Source organism: Hyla sarda, chromosome 12 (genome assembly GCF_029499605.1).
Source record: "Hyla sarda isolate aHylSar1 chromosome 12, aHylSar1.hap1, whole genome shotgun sequence".
Classification (NCBI taxonomy): Eukaryota; Metazoa; Chordata; class Amphibia; order Anura; family Hylidae; genus Hyla; species Hyla sarda.
The window spans coordinates 4,871,591-4,889,309 of NC_079200.1; the positions used below are offsets into that span (position 1 = coordinate 4,871,591).

General features: G+C 45.3%; 2 protein-coding genes across 8 annotated transcripts in view; both read right to left on the minus strand.

Moving 5' to 3' along the window:
• Positions 1–4,625, minus strand: part of ERGIC3 (ERGIC and golgi 3) — a 47,571-nt gene extending 42,946 nt beyond the window's left edge. For both annotated transcript variants that reach the window (XM_056547714.1, XM_056547715.1), the window contains exon 1: positions 4,503–4,625. In XM_056547714.1, coding sequence (XP_056403689.1) covers positions 4,503–4,590 — 88 coding nt within the window. In that variant the 5' untranslated portion in view covers positions 4,591–4,625. The remainder of the gene's footprint in view (positions 1–4,502) is intronic.
• A 10,579-nt stretch (positions 4,626–15,204) lies between these two features.
• The window catches only part of LOC130296685 (CMP-N-acetylneuraminate-beta-galactosamide-alpha-2,3-sialyltransferase 2-like), a 74,740-nt gene continuing 72,225 nt past the window's right edge, over positions 15,205–17,719 (minus strand). For all 6 annotated transcript variants that reach the window (XM_056548494.1, XM_056548495.1, XM_056548497.1 and 3 more), the window contains 2 exons: positions 17,574–17,693; positions 15,205–15,759 (listed from right to left, as the gene is read on the minus strand). In XM_056548494.1, the coding sequence (XP_056404469.1) occupies positions 15,592–15,759; positions 17,574–17,693 (288 nt within the window). In that variant the 3' untranslated portion in view covers positions 15,205–15,591. The remainder of the gene's footprint in view (positions 15,760–17,573; positions 17,694–17,719) is intronic.

Consider the following 17,719-nt stretch of genomic DNA (forward strand, 5'->3'; position numbering starts at 1 on the left):
ACACAGTCCGGGGCTCCTGTCACTGATTATTGCCCCACACACAGTCCGGAGCTCCTGTCACTGATTATTACCCCACACACAGTCCGGGGCTCCCGTCACTGATTATTACCCCACACACAGTCCGGGGCTCCCACCAGTCATTATACCCCATACACAGTCCGGAGCTCCTGTCACTGATTATTACCCCACACACAGTCCGGGGCTCCCGTCACTGATTATTACCCCACACACAGTCCGGGGCTCCCACCAGTCATTATACCCCATACACAGTCCGGAGCTCCTGTCACTGATTATTACCCCACACACAGTCCGGGGCTCCCGTCACTGATTATTACCCCACACACAGTCCGGGGCTCCCGTCACTGATTATACTCCTTATACAGTCCAGGGCTCCTATCAGTCATTATAATGTATACACAGTACGGGGCTCCCATCAGCCATTATAATGTATACACAGTACGGGGCTCCCATCAGCCATTATAATGTATACACAGTACAGGGCTCCCATCAGCCATTATAATGTATACACAGTACAGGGCTCCCATCAGCCATTATAATGTATACACAGTACAGGGCTCCCATCAGCCATTATAATGTATACACAGTACAGGGCTCCCATCAGCCATTATAATGTATACACAGTACAGGGCTCCCATCAGCCATTATAATGTATACACAGTACAGGGCTCCCATCAGCCATTATAATGTATACACAGTACAGGGCTCCCATCAGTCATTATAATGTATACACAGTACAGGGCTCCATCAGTCATTATAATGTATACACAGTACAGGGCTCCCATCAGCCATTATAATGTATACACAGTACAGGGCTCCCATCAGCCATTATAATGTATACACAGTACAGGGCTCCCATCAGTCATTATAATGTATACACAGTACAGGGCTCCCATCAGCCATTATAATGTATACACAGTACAGGGCTCCCATCAGTCATTATAATGTATACACAGTCCGGGGCTCCCACCAGTCATTATAATGTATACACAGTCCGGGGCTCCCACCAGTCATTATAATGTATACACAGTTCGGGGCTCCCACCAGTCATTATACCCCATACACAGTCCGGTGCTCCTGTCAGTGATTATAATTTATACACAGTACGGGGCTCCCGTCAGTCATTATAATGTATACACAGTACAGGGCTCCTATCAGTCATTATAATGTATACACGGTACAGGGCTCCTATTAGTCATTATAATGTATACACAGTACAGGGCTCCTATCAGTCATTATAATGTATACACAGTACAGGGCTCCTATCAGTCATTATAATGTATACACAGTACAGGGCTCCTATCAGTCATTATAATGTATACACAGTACAGGGCTCCTATCAGTCATTATAATGTATACACAGTACAGGGCTCCTATCAGTCATTATAATGTATACACAGTACAGGGCTCCTATCAGTCATTATAATGTATACACAGTACAGGGCTCCTATCAGTCATTATAATGTATACACAGTACAGGGCTCCTATCAGTCATTATAATGTATACACAGTACAGGGCTCCTATCAGTCATTATAATGTATACACAGTACAGGGCTCCTGTCAGTCATTATAATGTAAACACAATACAGGGCTCCTGTCACTGATTATAATGTATACACAGTACAGGGCTCCTATCAGTCATTATAATGTATACACGGTACAGGGCTCCTATCAGTCATTATAATGTATACACGGTACAGGGCTCCTGTCACTGATTATAATGTATACACAGTACAGGGCTCCTATCAGTCATTATAATGTATACACGGTACAGGGCTCCTATCAGTCATTATAATGTATACACGGTACAGGGCTCCTATCAGTCATTATAATGTATACCCAGTACAGGGCTCCTATCAGTCATTATAATGTATACACGGCACAGGGCTCCTATCAGTCATTATAATGTAAACACAATACAGGGCTCCTGTCACTGATTATAATGTATACACAGTACAGGGCACCTATCAGTCATTATAATGTATACACAGTACAGGGCTCCTATCAGTCATTATAATGTATACACAGTACAGGGCTCCTATCAGTCATTATAATGTATACACAGTACAGGGCTCCTATCAGTCATAATGTATACACAGTACAGGGCTCCTATCAGTCATTATAATGTATACACAGTACAGGGCTCCTATCAGTCTTTATAATGTATACACAGTACAAGGCTCCTATCAGTCATTATAATGTATACACAGTACAGGGCTCCTATCAGTCATTATAATGTAAACACAATACAGGGCTCCTGTCACTGATTATAATGTATACACAGTACAGGGCTCCTATCAGTCATTATAATGTATACACGGTACAGGGCTCCTATCAGTCATTATAATGTATACACAGTACAGGGCTCCCATCAGTCATTATAATGTATACACAGTACAGGGCTCCTATCAGTCATTATAATGTATACACAGTACAGGGCTCCTATCAGTCATTATAATGTATACACAGTACAGGGCTCCTATCAGTCATTATAATGTAAACACAATACAGGGCTCCTGTCACTGATTATAATGTATACACAGTACAGGGCACCTATCAGTCATTATAATGTATACACAGTACAGGGCTCCTATCAGTCATTATAATGTATACACAATACAGGGCTCCTGTCACTGATTATAATGTATACACGGTACAGGGCTCCTATCAGTCATTATAATGTATACACGGTACAGGGCTCCTATCAGTCATTATAATGTATACCCGGTACAGGGCTCCTATCAGTCATTATAATGTATACCCGGTACAGGGCTCCTATCAGTCATTATAATGTATACACGGTACAGGGCTATCAGTCATTATAATGTAAACACAATACAGGGCTCCTGTCACTGATTATAATGTATACACAGTACAGGGCACCTATCAGTCATTATAATGTATACACAGTACAGGGCTCCTATCAGTCATTATAATGTATACACAGTACAGGGCTCCTATCAGTCTTTATAATGTATACACAGTACAAGGCTCCTATCAGTCATTATAATGTATACACAGTACAGGGCTCCTATCAGTCATTATAATGTATACACAGTACAGGGCTCCTATCAGTTATTATAATGTATACACAGTACAGGGCACCTATCAGTCATTATAATATACACACAGTACAGGGCTCCTATCAGTCATTATAATGTATACACAATACAGGGCTCCTGTCACTGATTATAATGTATACACAGTACAGGGCTCCTATCAGTCATTATAATGTATACACAATACAGGGCTCCTGTCACTGATTATAATGTATACCCAGTACAGGGCTCTTATCAGTCATTATAATATACACACAGTACAGGGCTCCTATCAGTCATTATAATGTATACACAGTACAGGGCTCCTATCAGTCATTATAATGTATACACAATACAGGGCTCCTGTCACTGATTATAATGTATACACAGTACAGGGCTCCTATCAGTCATTATAATGTATACACGGTACAGGGCTCCTATCAGTCATTATAATGTATACACAATACAGGGCTCCTGTCACTGATTATAATGTATACACAATACAGGGCTCCTGTCACTGATTATAATGTATACACAGTACAGGGCACCTATCAGTCATTATAATGTATACACAGTACAGGGCTCCTATCAGTCATTATAATGTATACACAGTACAGGGCTCCTATCAGTCATTATAATGTATACACAATACAGGGCTCCTGTCACTGATTATAATGTATACCCAGTACAGGGCTCCTATCAGTCATTATAATATACACACAGTACAGGGCTCCTATCAGTCATTATAATGTATACACAGTACAGGGCTCCTATCAGTCATTATAATGTATACACAATACAGGGCTCCTGTCACTGATTATAATGTATACACAGTACAGGGCTCCTATCAGTCATTATAATGTATACACAGTACAGGGCTCCTATCAGTCATTATAATGTATACACAGTACAGGGCTCCTATCAGTCATTATAATGTATACACAATACAGGGCTCCTGTCACTGATTATAATGTATACCCAGTACAGGGCTCCTATCAGTCATTATAATATACACACAGTACAGGGCTCCTATCAGTCATTATAATGTATACACAGTACAGGGCTCCTATCAGTCATTATAATGTATACACAATACAGGGCTCCTGTCACTGATTATAATGTATACACAGTACAGGGCTCCTATCAGTCATTATAATATACACACAGTACAGGGCTCCTATCAGTCATTATAATGTATACACAGTACAGGGCTCCTATCAGTCATTATAATGTATACACGGTACAGGGCTCCTATCAGTCATTATAATGTATACACAGTACAGGGCTCCTATCAGTCATTATAATGTATACACAGTACAGGGCTCCTATCAGTCATTATAATGTATACACGGTACAGGGCTCCTATCAGTCATTATAATGTATACACAGTACAGGGCTCCTATCAGTCATTATAATGTATACACAGTACAGGGCCCCGTCCTCACCCACAGCTCCGCCGCACGTCTTCACCCTGAAATCTTCCAATGTCTTCGGATAAGCATCAAACTGCCGGAGCCGGTGTATGGCCTCCATCTTCTCCACCGGAAGCAGAACCGCCTCCACACCACTTCCGGGTCCATTTACTATACGTCCTAACGGGATTGGTCAGCGCGGCAGCCAATCACAGGAAGGCGCTCGGGGCGGCGTCAGCGCTGGAGACGTCACATACTGGAGCGGGCGCCCGGATGGTGCTTTGGTGCCACCTAGCGACTGACACTGCTCATAGCATTTACTTATGTGTATTAAAGTGTGAGCCTCCACACGTGACTCCCAATAAAATACTTTCAATAAAAATTCAGTATATTAAAAAAAAATGAATTAAAATAAAATTAGGTTCCCTATGTTCCCGTTACAGTATAGCCTAATTTTTCTGTATATAAAAAACGCAGGAAACTGCGCCAATGTGTACGGAAAAGAAAACTGCACGTTACCGCTGAAAATAATGGGACGCGGAATTCAGGTGAAAGCTGGTGTGAACAGGGGCCTAAATCATTTCAGTAACAATTCTCTTTATCTTTCCTTCGTGTTCCCGGGGCTTCCATTAACCCCTTCATGACCCAGGATTTTCTGTTTTTGCACTTTTGTTTTTCCCTCCTTACCTTTACAAAATCATAACTCTTTCATATTATGGCTTATTTTTTGCGCCACCTATTCTACTTTGTAATGACATCAATAATTTTACCCAAAAATCTACAGTGAAATGGGGGAAAAAATCATTGTGCGACAGAATTGAAGAAAAAACGCCATTTTGTAACTTTTGGGGGCTTCCGTTTCTACACAGTACATTTTTCGGTAAAAATTACACCTTATCATTATTCTGTAGGTCCATACGGTTAAAATGATCCCCTACTTATATAGGTTGGATTTTGTCTTCTGGAAAAAATCATAACTACATGCAGGAAAATTTATACGTTTAAAAATGTCATCTTCTGACCCCTATAACTTTTTATTTTTCTGCGTACGGGGCGGTGTGAGGGCTAATTTTTTGTGCTGTGATCTGAAGTTTGTATCGGTACCATTTTTGTAATGATTGGACTTTTTGATCGCTTTTTTATTCATTTTTTCATTATATAAAAAGTTACCAAAAATACGCTACTTTGGAGTTTGGAATTTTTTTTTGCGCGTACGCCATTGACCATGCGGTTTAATTAACAATATATTTTTATAATTCAGACATTTCCGCACGCGGCGATACCATATATGTTTATTTTCATTTACACAGTTTTTTTTTAAACGGGAAAAGGGGGGTGAATCAAACTTTTATTAGGGAAGGGGTTAAATGTTCTTTATTCACTTTTTTTTCCCACTTTGTTTTTGCAATGTTATAGCTCCCATAGGGGACTATAACACTGAACACACTGATCTCTTATACTGATCATTGTTATCCCATAGGAGACTATAACACTGCACACACTGATCACTGTTATCCCATAGGAGACTATAACACTGTACACACTGATCATTGTTATCCCATAGGGGGCTATAACACTGCACACACTGATCATTGTTATCCCATAGGAGACTATAACACTGCACACACTGATCACTGTTATCCCATAGGAGACTATAACACTGTACACACTGATCATTGTTATCCCATAGGAAACTATAACACTGCACACACTGATCTCTTACACTGATCATTGTTATCCCATAGGAGACTATAACACTGCACACACTGGTCATTGTTATCCCATAGGAGACTATAACACTGCACACACTGATCTCTTATACTGATCATTGTTATCCCATAGGAGACTATAACACTGCACACACTGATCTTTGTTATCCCATAGGAGACTATAACACTGCACACACTGATCTCTTATACTTATCATTGTTATCCCATAGAAGACCATAACACTGCACATGCTGATCTCTTACACTGATCATTGTTATCCCATAGGGGGCTATAACACAGCACACACTGATCATTGTTATCCCATAGGGGACTATAACACTGTACACACTGATCATTGTTATCCCATAGGGGGCTATAACACTGCACACACTGATCATTGTTATCCCATAGGAGACTATAACACTGCACACACTGATCACTGTTATCCCATAGGAGACTATAACACTGTACACACTGATCATTGTTATCCCATAGGGGACTATAACACTGCACACACTGATCTCTTTCACTGATCATTGTTATCCCACAGGGGGGCTATAACACTGCACATGCTGATCTCTTACACTGATCATTGTTATCCCATAGGGGACTATAACACTGCACACACTGACCATTGTTATCCCATAGGAGACTATAACACTGCACAGACTGATCATTGTTATCCCATAGGAGACTATAACACTGCACACACTGATCCTTGTTATCCCATAGGAGACTATAACACTGCACACACTGATCATTGTTATCCCATAGGGGTTATAACACTGCACACACCAATCATTGTTATCCCATAGGAGACTATTACACTGCACACGCTAATTTTTTTATACTGATCATTGTTATCTCATAGGGGGCTATAACATTGCACACACTGATCTCTTATACTGATCATTGTTATCCCATATGAGACTATAACACTGCACACACTGATCTTTGTTATCCCATAGGAGACCATAACACTGCACACACTGATCATTGTTATCCCATAGGAGACTATAACACTGCATACACTGATCTTTTATACTGATCATTGTTATCTCATAGGGGGCTATAACACTGCACACACTGATCTCTTATACTGATCATTGTTATCCCATAGGAGACTATAACACTGCACACACTGATCATTATTATCCCATGGGAGACTATAACACTGCACACACTGATCATTGTTATCCCATAGGAGACCATAACACTGCACACACTGATCTTTTATACTGATCATTGTTATCCCATAGGGGGCTATAACACTGCACACGCTGATCTCTCACATTGATCATTGTTATCCCATAGGAGACTATAACACTGCACACGCTGATCTTTTACATTGATCAATGGTTTCTCTTAGGAAACCATTGATCAATGATTCTGCTGCCTGACTGCTGATGCTTGGATCTCAGGCACTGAGCAGTAATTCAGCGATCGGATAGCGAAGAGGTAGGGGCCCTCCCGCTGTCCTGTAAGTTGTTCGGGATGCCGCGATTTCATCACGACAATCCTGAACAGCTCCCTGAGCTAACCGGCATTAGTTTAGTTTCACTTTAGATGTGGCATTCAACTTTGAATGCCGCGTCTAAAGGGTTAATAGCGCACGGCGTGGCCCCGCGTTATAGAATGGGAGCCGACCCATGACGTACGTGTATGTCATGGGTCGGGAAAGGGTTAAAAGGGTACTCCACTGTAAAACATTTTTTTTTAAATCAACTAGTGCCAGATTTGTAAATTACTTCAAATAAAAAATCTTAATCCTTCCAGTATTTATCAGCTGCTGTATGCTCCACAGGAAGTTCTTTTCTTTTTGAATTTCCTTTCTGTCTGACCACAGTGCTCTCTACTGACACCTCTGTCCATGTCAGGAACTGTCCAGATTAGGAGCAAATCCCCATAGAAAACCTCTCCTGCTATGGACAGTTCCTGACATGGACAGAGGTGTCAGCAGAGAGCACTGTGGTCAGACAGAAAGGAAATTCAAAAAGAAAATGACTTCCTGTGGAGCATACAGAAGCTGAGAAGTACTGGAAGGATTAAGATTTTTTGATAGAAGTAAAATACAAATCTTTTTAACTTTCCGGCACCAGTTGATTTAAAAAAAAAATAATGTTTACCAGGGGAGTACCCCTTTAAATAATTCACATTGTCCTGAATGTAGTTGAACTAGGGTTGCCATCTGGCTTTTATTTTACCGGCACAGCCTGTATTTTTATATTAAAGATACGAGCAATGCAATGACCGGTATTTATCCCACCAATCCTCCAACTCCCAGAATGTTGCACCATGACCTATACTAGTGTTTTCCAAACATAGCGCCTCCAGCTGTTGCAAAACTATAACTCCCAGCATTCCCAGACAGAATGCTGGGAGTTGTAGTTTTGCAACAGCAGGAGGCTCCCCAGATTGGGAAACACTGACCTATACCATACAGTCCAACATGCTGGGAGTTGTAGTTTTGCAACAGCTGGAGGCACCCCTGGTTGGGAAACATTGACCTATACCATATACTACTATTTAGTCCAACATGCTGGGAGTTGTAGTTTTCGTTTGGGGCAGTTGCTGAGCCACAGGCTGTATCAGGACATGCTGGGAGTTGTAGTTAGTAACTATCTGCAACTTCAGAATTTAATTAAAAAAGAGCGATCAAAAAGTCCCATAAAAAAAAACAACGGTACTATTAAAACTACATATCGGGGTGCAAAAAAACGAGCCCTCATACAGGCGTATAAGGAGAAATAAAAAAAAAGTTAGGATAGGAAAAAATTTCCCCCGCATATGTGTATCCTGGGATGTTACGCATATATAGTTAATTATGCAAATTAGCATGGCCGGAATTTTTATTTTTTACTTTTTGCAAGAAAGATGTCAACCCTAAGTTGAATAGTACGGAGAGTGTCTAAGCCAGTGTTCTCCAACCAGCGTGCCTCCAGCTGTTGTAAAACTACAACTCCCAGCATGCCCTGGATGTATAGCCATGTGGTATTGATAGGGATGACCCTTATCATTTTGATTACTGATCTATATATAAAAATAGACATATATGCTAATATGCTGCAGAAAAACATTTTCCTTATAAGACATTTCAGCTTGCTATCTGCTCGTGACTAAGATGGAGACCTTGGGATGACGCCAGAAGAACCAAGATGAGAAGTCAAAGACAAAATATTTGAAGATGATATAGACTGTATAGAAGGACAGAGAAATCTGGATTTTTACGGTAGAAGAGTGAGGGGACCGCATAAGTGAACTTCAGCCAAGAAAGAAATGGATGCTTAAATATGCTAATATATACCGACACTAAACTCAAATAACCAATCAAAATATAACATGATGATTTTGACATGATAACTAACCTCCCCTTTTTATCAAATGTAAAAACCAATGTACGTCCCTGTAATAAAACAGGACTCTCTCTGGGAACTCTCTGAGAACACTTGGGAACAGTTCCTGAGAAAGAGTTTTATACCAACTTTTTGTCTGGTGTATATTTCTTGTGTCGACACTTTAAGCACATTTTAAGGCCTAACCAGAGCCCTCCTTGACAATATCGAGGCCTGGTCTGAAGCTTTTATGGGTCCTAGGGTATCTATGGGGCAGTACCCAACAAAGCCATCAACAGGAGTGGTGCTGTTTCTGGGACTTTATTTTTAAAGCTCACTCACTGTCACGCACATCAGCTTTACATTAGGGTTAGGGCTGAGTGGACATTAGTGATGTCGCGAACATAAAATTTTCGGTTCGCGAATGGCGAATGCGAACTTCCGCAAATGTTTGCGAACCGGGCGAACCGCCATTGACTTCAATGGGCAGGCGAATTTTAAAACCCACAAGGACTCTTTCTGGCCACAATAGTGATTTAAAAATTGTTTCAAGGGGACTAACACCTGGACTGTGGCGTGCCGGAGCGGGATCCAGGGCAAAACTCCCATGGAAAATTACATAGTTGATGCACGGTCCGGTTTTAATCCATAAAGGACATAAATCACCTATTAATCCTAAATGGTTTGGAACAACGTGCTTTAGCCCCCCTTTAGGCATCACATAGTTAGATCCCCCCTTTAGGCAGCACATAGTTAGAGCCCCCTTTAGGCAGCACATAGGTAGAGCATCCCTTTAGGCAGCACATAGTTAGATCCCCCCTTTAGGCAGCACATAGTTAGATCCCCTTTAGGCAGCACATAGATTCCCCCATGTTAGGCAGCACATAGTTAGAACCCCCCTTTAGACAGCACATAGATTCCCCCATATTAGGCAGCACATAGTTAGAGCCCCCCTTTAGGCAGCACATAGTTAGATCCCCCATATTAGGCAGCACATAGTTAGAACCCCCCTTTAGGCAGCACATAGGTAGAGCCCCCCTTTAGACAGCACATAGTTAGAGCCCCCTTTAGGCAGCACATAGATTCCCCCATATTAGGCAGCACATAGTTAGAGCCTCCCTTTAAGTAGCACATAGATTCCCCCATATTAGGCAGCAATAGTTAGATCCCCCTTTTAGGCAGCTCGTAGATTCCCCATATTAGGCAGCACATAGTTAGAGCCCCCCTTTAGGCAGCACTGGTTTTATTTCACAGCCAAAAAAGGTAGGTATTTTTTATTTTTATTTTATTTGAACAAGTGTCACACCAAATGTGATTTGCACTAGTGTGACAATTAGCAAAAAAAAGGTTGCCAGCGGAGTTCCCCTTTTAAGCAGAGGTCCCCAACCAGGGTTCCTCCAGCAGTTGCAAGACACATGGACTGAACTTATAGCCCTTTTAATACTGTAGTTAGTTGCTTGAAGGAAATTAAGTTTTACACTGGAGTACCCCTTTTAACCAGCGGTTCCCTCCCATCCAGGGTGCCTCCAGCTGTTGCAAGACACACGGACTGATATTTGAGCCCTAAAAAAGGTCTTTTTTGGGTGCTGTCCTTAAAGCAGATGTTAGACTAGTGCTTTAGGAGTAAACTGGACCCTGAATACACCACCTACAGCAACCTAGCTATCGCTTTCCCTATACAGCAGGAGCAGCTTCTCTGACCCTCCACTTCCTAAGCCTGCAGCATGCCGAATGAGGGTAAAATGGCATCCGTGCAAGAGGTAGGAGGGTCTGGAAGGGAGGGACTGCTGCTGATTGGCTGTAATGTGTCTGCTGACTGACTCACAGGGTCAAAGTTTACTGCAATGTTAAAGTATAGGGGGCGAATCGAACTTCACCTATGTTCGCCCGGCGATACGAACGCGAACATGCTAAGTTCGCCGGGAACTGTTCACCGGCGAACAATTCGCGACATCTCTAGTGGACATTTCATTATGAGACGAGCAGCAGGGGACCAGAAGGAGCCGCCCTGGGAGCTGTGATGGATGGAGCTAGGTAAGTATATGTTTTTTATTTTTACCCACAATATAAAATATTTTAATTACAGGAGTTCCCTTTAAAGGAAAACAGTCACCTGTTTACCCGCACTATAACACGTTACACCGGGTTCGAGTGCAGGTGAACAGGAGGCCAAGGCGGGGTCTCGGACTGCTATACCTACCTGCAGTCCGGAGCCCCGATCCTCCAGAGGTCCCCCTCTTCCAGCGTGGACTTGCGCTTTGAGGCGGGCCCGCTGGCTAGATTTAAATATTCATAAGTGCCGGTCACGTGAGTGCTCAGTAGGCACGAGCACTCATGTCACCGCCACTTATGAATATTTAAATCCAGCCCGTGGGCCCACCTCAAAGTGCAAGTCCACACTGGAAGAGGGGACCTCTGGAGGATCGGGGCTCCGGACTGCAGGTAGTTTATAGCAGTCCGAGACCCCGCATCGGTTTCCTGTTCACCCGCACTATGACCGGTGTATCGTGTTATAGTGCGGGTGACCGTTTTCCTTTAAGGCTATGATTACTGACCAGAGGTGTAAGAACATGATCTGTAAGTGAGAAAGACAGGAGGCCGGACGGATGGGAGGTCAGGGGCCACGCTGGAGAATAGAACACAGGGTGGAGGCTTGAATGGAGGCGAAAGGGAGGTCCCCTCTCTCACACACTATGTTCCAGCCTCTTCTCCCTTACAGACTGCCTTCCATGTCCCCTCTCTCACAGACTGCCCTCCATGTCCCCTCTCTCACAGACTGCCCTCCATGCCCCCTCTCTCACAGACTGCCCTCCATGCCCCCTCTCTCACAGACTGCCCTCCATGTCCCCTCTCTCACAGACTGCCCTCCATGTCCCCTCTCTCACAGACTGCCCTCCATGCCCCCTCTCTCACAGACTGCCCTCCATGCCCCCTCTCTCACAGACTGCCCTCCATGCCCCCTCTCTCACAGACTGCCCTCCATGCCCCCTCTCTCACAGACTGCCCTCCATGCCCCCTCTCTCACAGACTGCCTTCCATGCCCCCTCTCACAGACTGCCCTCCATGTCCCCTCTCTCACAGACTGCCTTCCATGCCCCCTCTCACAGACTGCCCTCCATGTCCCTTCTCTCTCAGACTGCCCTCCAATTCCCCTTATTCCCCACAGCCTGTCCTCCATGCCTCCTCTCTCTCACTGACTAGGCTCCTTTATCCTCACAGACTGCCCTCCATGCCCCCTCTCTCACAGCTTGCCCTCCATGACCTCTCTCACAGGCTGCCTTTCATGCCCCCTCTCTCACAGACTTACCTCCATGCCCCCTCTCTCACAGCTTGCCCTCCATGTCCCCACTCTCACAGACTGCCTTTCATGCCCCCTCTCTCACAGACTGCCCTCCATGCCCCCTCTCTCACAGCTTGCCCTCCATGACCTCTCACAGGCTGCCTTTCATGCCCCCTCTCTCACAGACTGCCCTCCATGTCCCCACTCTCACAGACTGCCTTTCATGCCCCCTCTCTCACAGACTGCCCTCCATGCCTCCTCTCTCTCACTGACTAGGGCCCTTTATCCTCACAGACTGCCCTCCATGCCCTCTCTCACAGACTGCCTTCCATGTCCACTCTCTCACAGACTGCCCTCCATGTCCACTCTCTCACAGACTGCCTTCCATGTCCACTCTCTCACAGACTGCCCTCCATGTCCCCTCTCTCACAGACTGCCCTCCATGTCCACTCTCTCACAGACTGCCCTCCATGTCCCCTCTCTCACAGACTGCCCTCCATGTCCCCTCTCTCACAGACTGCCCTCCATGTCCCCTCTCTCACAGACTGCCCTCCATGTCCCCTCTCTCACAGACTGCCTTCCATGTCCCCACTCTCATAGACTGCCCTCCATGCCCCCTCTCTCACAGACTGCCCTCCATGCCCCTTCTCTCACAGACTGCCTTCCATGTTCTCTCTCACAGACTGTCATCCATGCCCCCTCTCTCACAGACTGTCCTCCATGCCCCCTCTCTCACAGACTGCCCTCCATGCCCCCTCTCTCACAGACTGCCTTTCATGCATTCTCTCACAGACTGCCTTCCATGCCCCCTCTCTCTCAGACTGCCCTCCATGCCTCCTCTCTCTCACTGACTAGGGTCCTTTATCCTCACAGACTGCCCTCCATGCCCTCTCTCACAGACCCCCTTCCATGCCCTCTCTCTCAAAGACTGCCTTCCATGCCCCGTCTCTCACAGACTGCCCTCCATGTCCCCTCTCTCACAGACTGCCCTCCATGCCCCCTCTCTCACAGACTGCCTTCCATGCCCCCCCTCTCACAGACTACCCTCCATGCCTCCTCTCACTGACTAGGCTCCTTTATCCTCACAGACTGCCCTCCATGCCCTCTCTCACAGACTGCCATCCATGCCCCCTCTCTCACAGACTGCCCTCCATGCCCCCTCTCTCACAGACTACCCTCCATGCCTCCTCTCACTGACTAGGCTCCTTTATCCTCACAGACTGCCCTCCATGCCCTCTCTCACAGACTGCCATCCATGCCCCCTCTCTCACAGACTGCCTTCCATGTCCCCTCTCTCACAGACTGCCCTCCATGTCCCCTCTCTCACAGACTGCCTTCCATGTCCCCACTCTCACAGACTGCCCTCCATACCCCCTCTCACAGACTGCCTTCCATGTCCCCACTCTCACAGACGGCCCTCTATACCCCCTCTCACAGACTGCCCTCCATGCCCCCTCTCTCACAGACTGCCTTCCATGTCCCCTCTCTCACAGACTGCCCTCCATGTATGTGCGGTCAGGGGCCGTACTAGAGAACAGAACACAGGATGGAGGCTTGAATGGAGGTTCCCTGTCTCACACACTACGTTGCAGCCTCTTCTCCCTTACAGACTGCGCTCCATGCCCCCTCTCTCTCACAGACTGCCCTCCATGCCCCTTATTCCCCACCGCCTGTCCTCTCTGTCACTGACTAGGCTCCTTTATCCTTCCATGCCCTTCTCTCACAGACTGCCCTCCATGCCCTTCTCTCAGACTGCCCTCCATCGATTTGTTGTTGTTTTTTTTTTTTTTTTTAGAAAAAAGCATGTCCGATATTGTCCAGATAAAAAAAAGAGAATAAATGCCAAAACACTTAATGCATAAAAATTGTGGAGCTTTTTTACGAGCCCTGGGAGAAAAAAAAAAGTAGTTACCCAAGTCTAACGTATTGACAATCTGAGGGTCTCATGTCCGATTTTCTTCACTTCTGTTTGTTTTCTGGGTCAATTGTCCTTCTGACTGAGTCAGAGTTTCCCAATCAGGGTGCCTCCAGCTGTTGCCAAACTACAACTTTCAGCATGCCCGGACAGCCTTTGGCTGGTTGCAATTCTGCAACAGCCGGAGGCACACTGTTTGGAAAACATTGCCCTAGGGGGACTTAAAAATGGGGGAAAATTTTTATCTTAGAGATAAAAAAAACTGCCATGCTCCACACTCCCTGCATTTCATTCCAAACGCTGGGTGCTGGCTGCAAGGGTCCTGACATCCCCACCCGTGCCCCCTCTGACGTCACACCACACCCCCTCAATGTCTATGGGAGGGGACATGACGGCTGCTGGGGCTTTCCATTAAAGAAATGGGGGGGGGGGGTTCCATTAAAGAAATGGGGGGGAACGACACCAGAGAAAAATCCAATACTCAACCCACATGGCTTTTTTATGGAATTTATTTTTGTCTCCCATAGACTAGACTTCTATGGGGGGGAGGAATGCCAAGATTTTTGCCGAAAAAACAAAACGAACGCCATTGCCTCAACATGCTGCGGTTTTGGAAAATTACCACAGACCTTCACTGATTATTACAATGAGCAGGGAGAAACGCACAGTAGCGCCCTTCACTCCCCAGATCTGAGATCACTGATAATCGGGGAGTGAAAGGCGCTGCTGTGCGCTTCTCCCTGCTCATTGTAATAATCAGTGAAGGTCTCAGCTCTGAGACCCCAATAAATCAAATCTTCAAAAAAAAAAATTTTTTATTTCATATAAATTTTTTCTTTATATTATCAAAGTAGAAAACATGATATTTTTTATCATTTCATGTGCGTTATCTGTAGAATTTCAATCTTCCTTCCTGAGCCAACGCAGCGATGAGTTTTGACTCGAACTCCGCATTGTGGACACCAGTAAATTTAAAGGCTCCGGCGAATCTGTTGTTTTCCCAGTAGTGGTGCCAATTCCCTTTCTGGTCGGCACCAAAACCAAATACTGATATCTACAGGAAACAACAACAACAAATCAATTACATAGATAAATGAAGAAATATGAAACGTCGGCTTCACTTACGTCTCAATCAGGTCTCTACTATCTGTGCAGAGGTCTCCAAACTACAACTCCTGGGACCTGATGACCAGCTATCGGGCACAGGAGGAGATGTGACACACAGGGGGAAGATGGGGACATTAATAACTGGCACACAGGAAGAAGATGAGGACATTAATAACTGACACACAGGGGGAAGATGGGGACATTAATAACTGACACACAGGAAGAAGATGAGGACATTAATAACTGACACACAGGAAGAAGATGAGGACATTAATAACTGGCACACAGGAAGAAGATGAGGACATTAATAACTGACACACAGGGGGAAGATGGGGGACATTAATAACTGACACACAGGGGGAAGATGGGAGTGTCCCTCCCGTGGTGGTGGGTGGTGATTGGTGTGTGGTGGGAGGGGGCATGTCCCTCTTGTGGTGGTGGGAGGTAATTGGTGTGTGGTGGGTGGGGGCGTAGCCCTCTCTTGTGGTGGTGGGAGGTAATTGGTGTGTGGTGGGAGGGGGCGTGTCCCTCTCTTGTGGTGGTGGGATGTGATTGGTGTGTGGTGGGAGGGGGCGTGTCCCTCTCGTGGTGGTGGGAGGGGGCGTGTCCCTCCCTTGTGGTGGTGGGAGGTGATTGGTGTGTGGTGGGAGGGGGCGTGTCCCTCTCCCGTGGTGGTGGGATGTGATTGGTGTGTGGTGGGAGGGGGCGTGTCCCTCTCTTGTTGTAGTGGGATGTGATTGGCGTGTGGTGGGAGGGGGCGTGTCGCTCTCGTGGTGGTGGGAGGGGGCGTGTCCCTCCCTTGTGGTGGTGGGAGGTGATTGGTGTGTGGTGAGAGGGGGCGTGTCCCTCTCTCGTGGTGGTGGGATGTGATTGGTGTGTCTTTATGCAGCCTTGTCCGTAGTCATCTCTTGTCAATTACTCATAGACAAGCCTGATGCTGCTGCAGGACTGGTTAGTGTCCCAGTAGGTATAGGGACCCCTAGTGGTGGGATTTTCAGAAGCCATTTTCTTTATTAAATATTCAACATTTTTTAAACGATCATATTACAAAAGGTCTTTCATTTTCATCAGAAACAACATATAAAAAGTATTTGGATCTGACAGTGCCCATTTATGTTGCTGTGTGATTGGTGGATCTGGGTACGTTCTTAGCGAGTCATGTTAGGAAGATTCCACACAGATTCCCCCTTTAGGGCCCATTCACACTTTGGAATATCCCCCTAGAGGAATTCTGGGAAGAGATTCTGTGGGCAGAAGGCAGAGAGAGGGAAATCCGGAACTCCCACGCTGGAACGTCCACTGTGGAAATTCCGCATTGTGAACCTAACCTATGGCAGATTTAGCTCACACTGAGAAAATTCTGTGAAAAATGTCCTCAGAGGATCTGCGCCGTTCAAAATGATCAGGGATCGGCGCTTATGTCATATGCTGCGGACACAAGCGCTCACCCACACACCTAATCTTCTGCCAGAATCCAGTTCTGTGTTCTCTAGGATTAGAAAGACAGAGCAGATTACCTACATAAACAGCGCAACCCTACAGGTGGTGTGTGGTATTGCAACTTGGCTCCGTTCACGTCAATAGAACTGAGCAGGGGGTAACGCTGTTTCTGGAAGAAATTAGCTCTATTTTTTCATCTTAGATAGACAGGAAGGGAACCTCTGGAGGTAAAATGTCTATGCTGTAAGCCCAGAAAACTCCTGGAAGTCTGTGACTATACGTTTATCAGGTTATTGGGACTTGTAGTTGGATAGAACTTACCTCATCACATACATGTAAGGCAAAAAAGAGCGCCAGCATTCCAGTAGACGGATACTTCCCGTGGTGATTGGTCCAGTTATCGTGGATGTATTTAAAAAATGCCGGGTTGAATATTAATACCTGAAATGATGTGCGAGGAACAAATT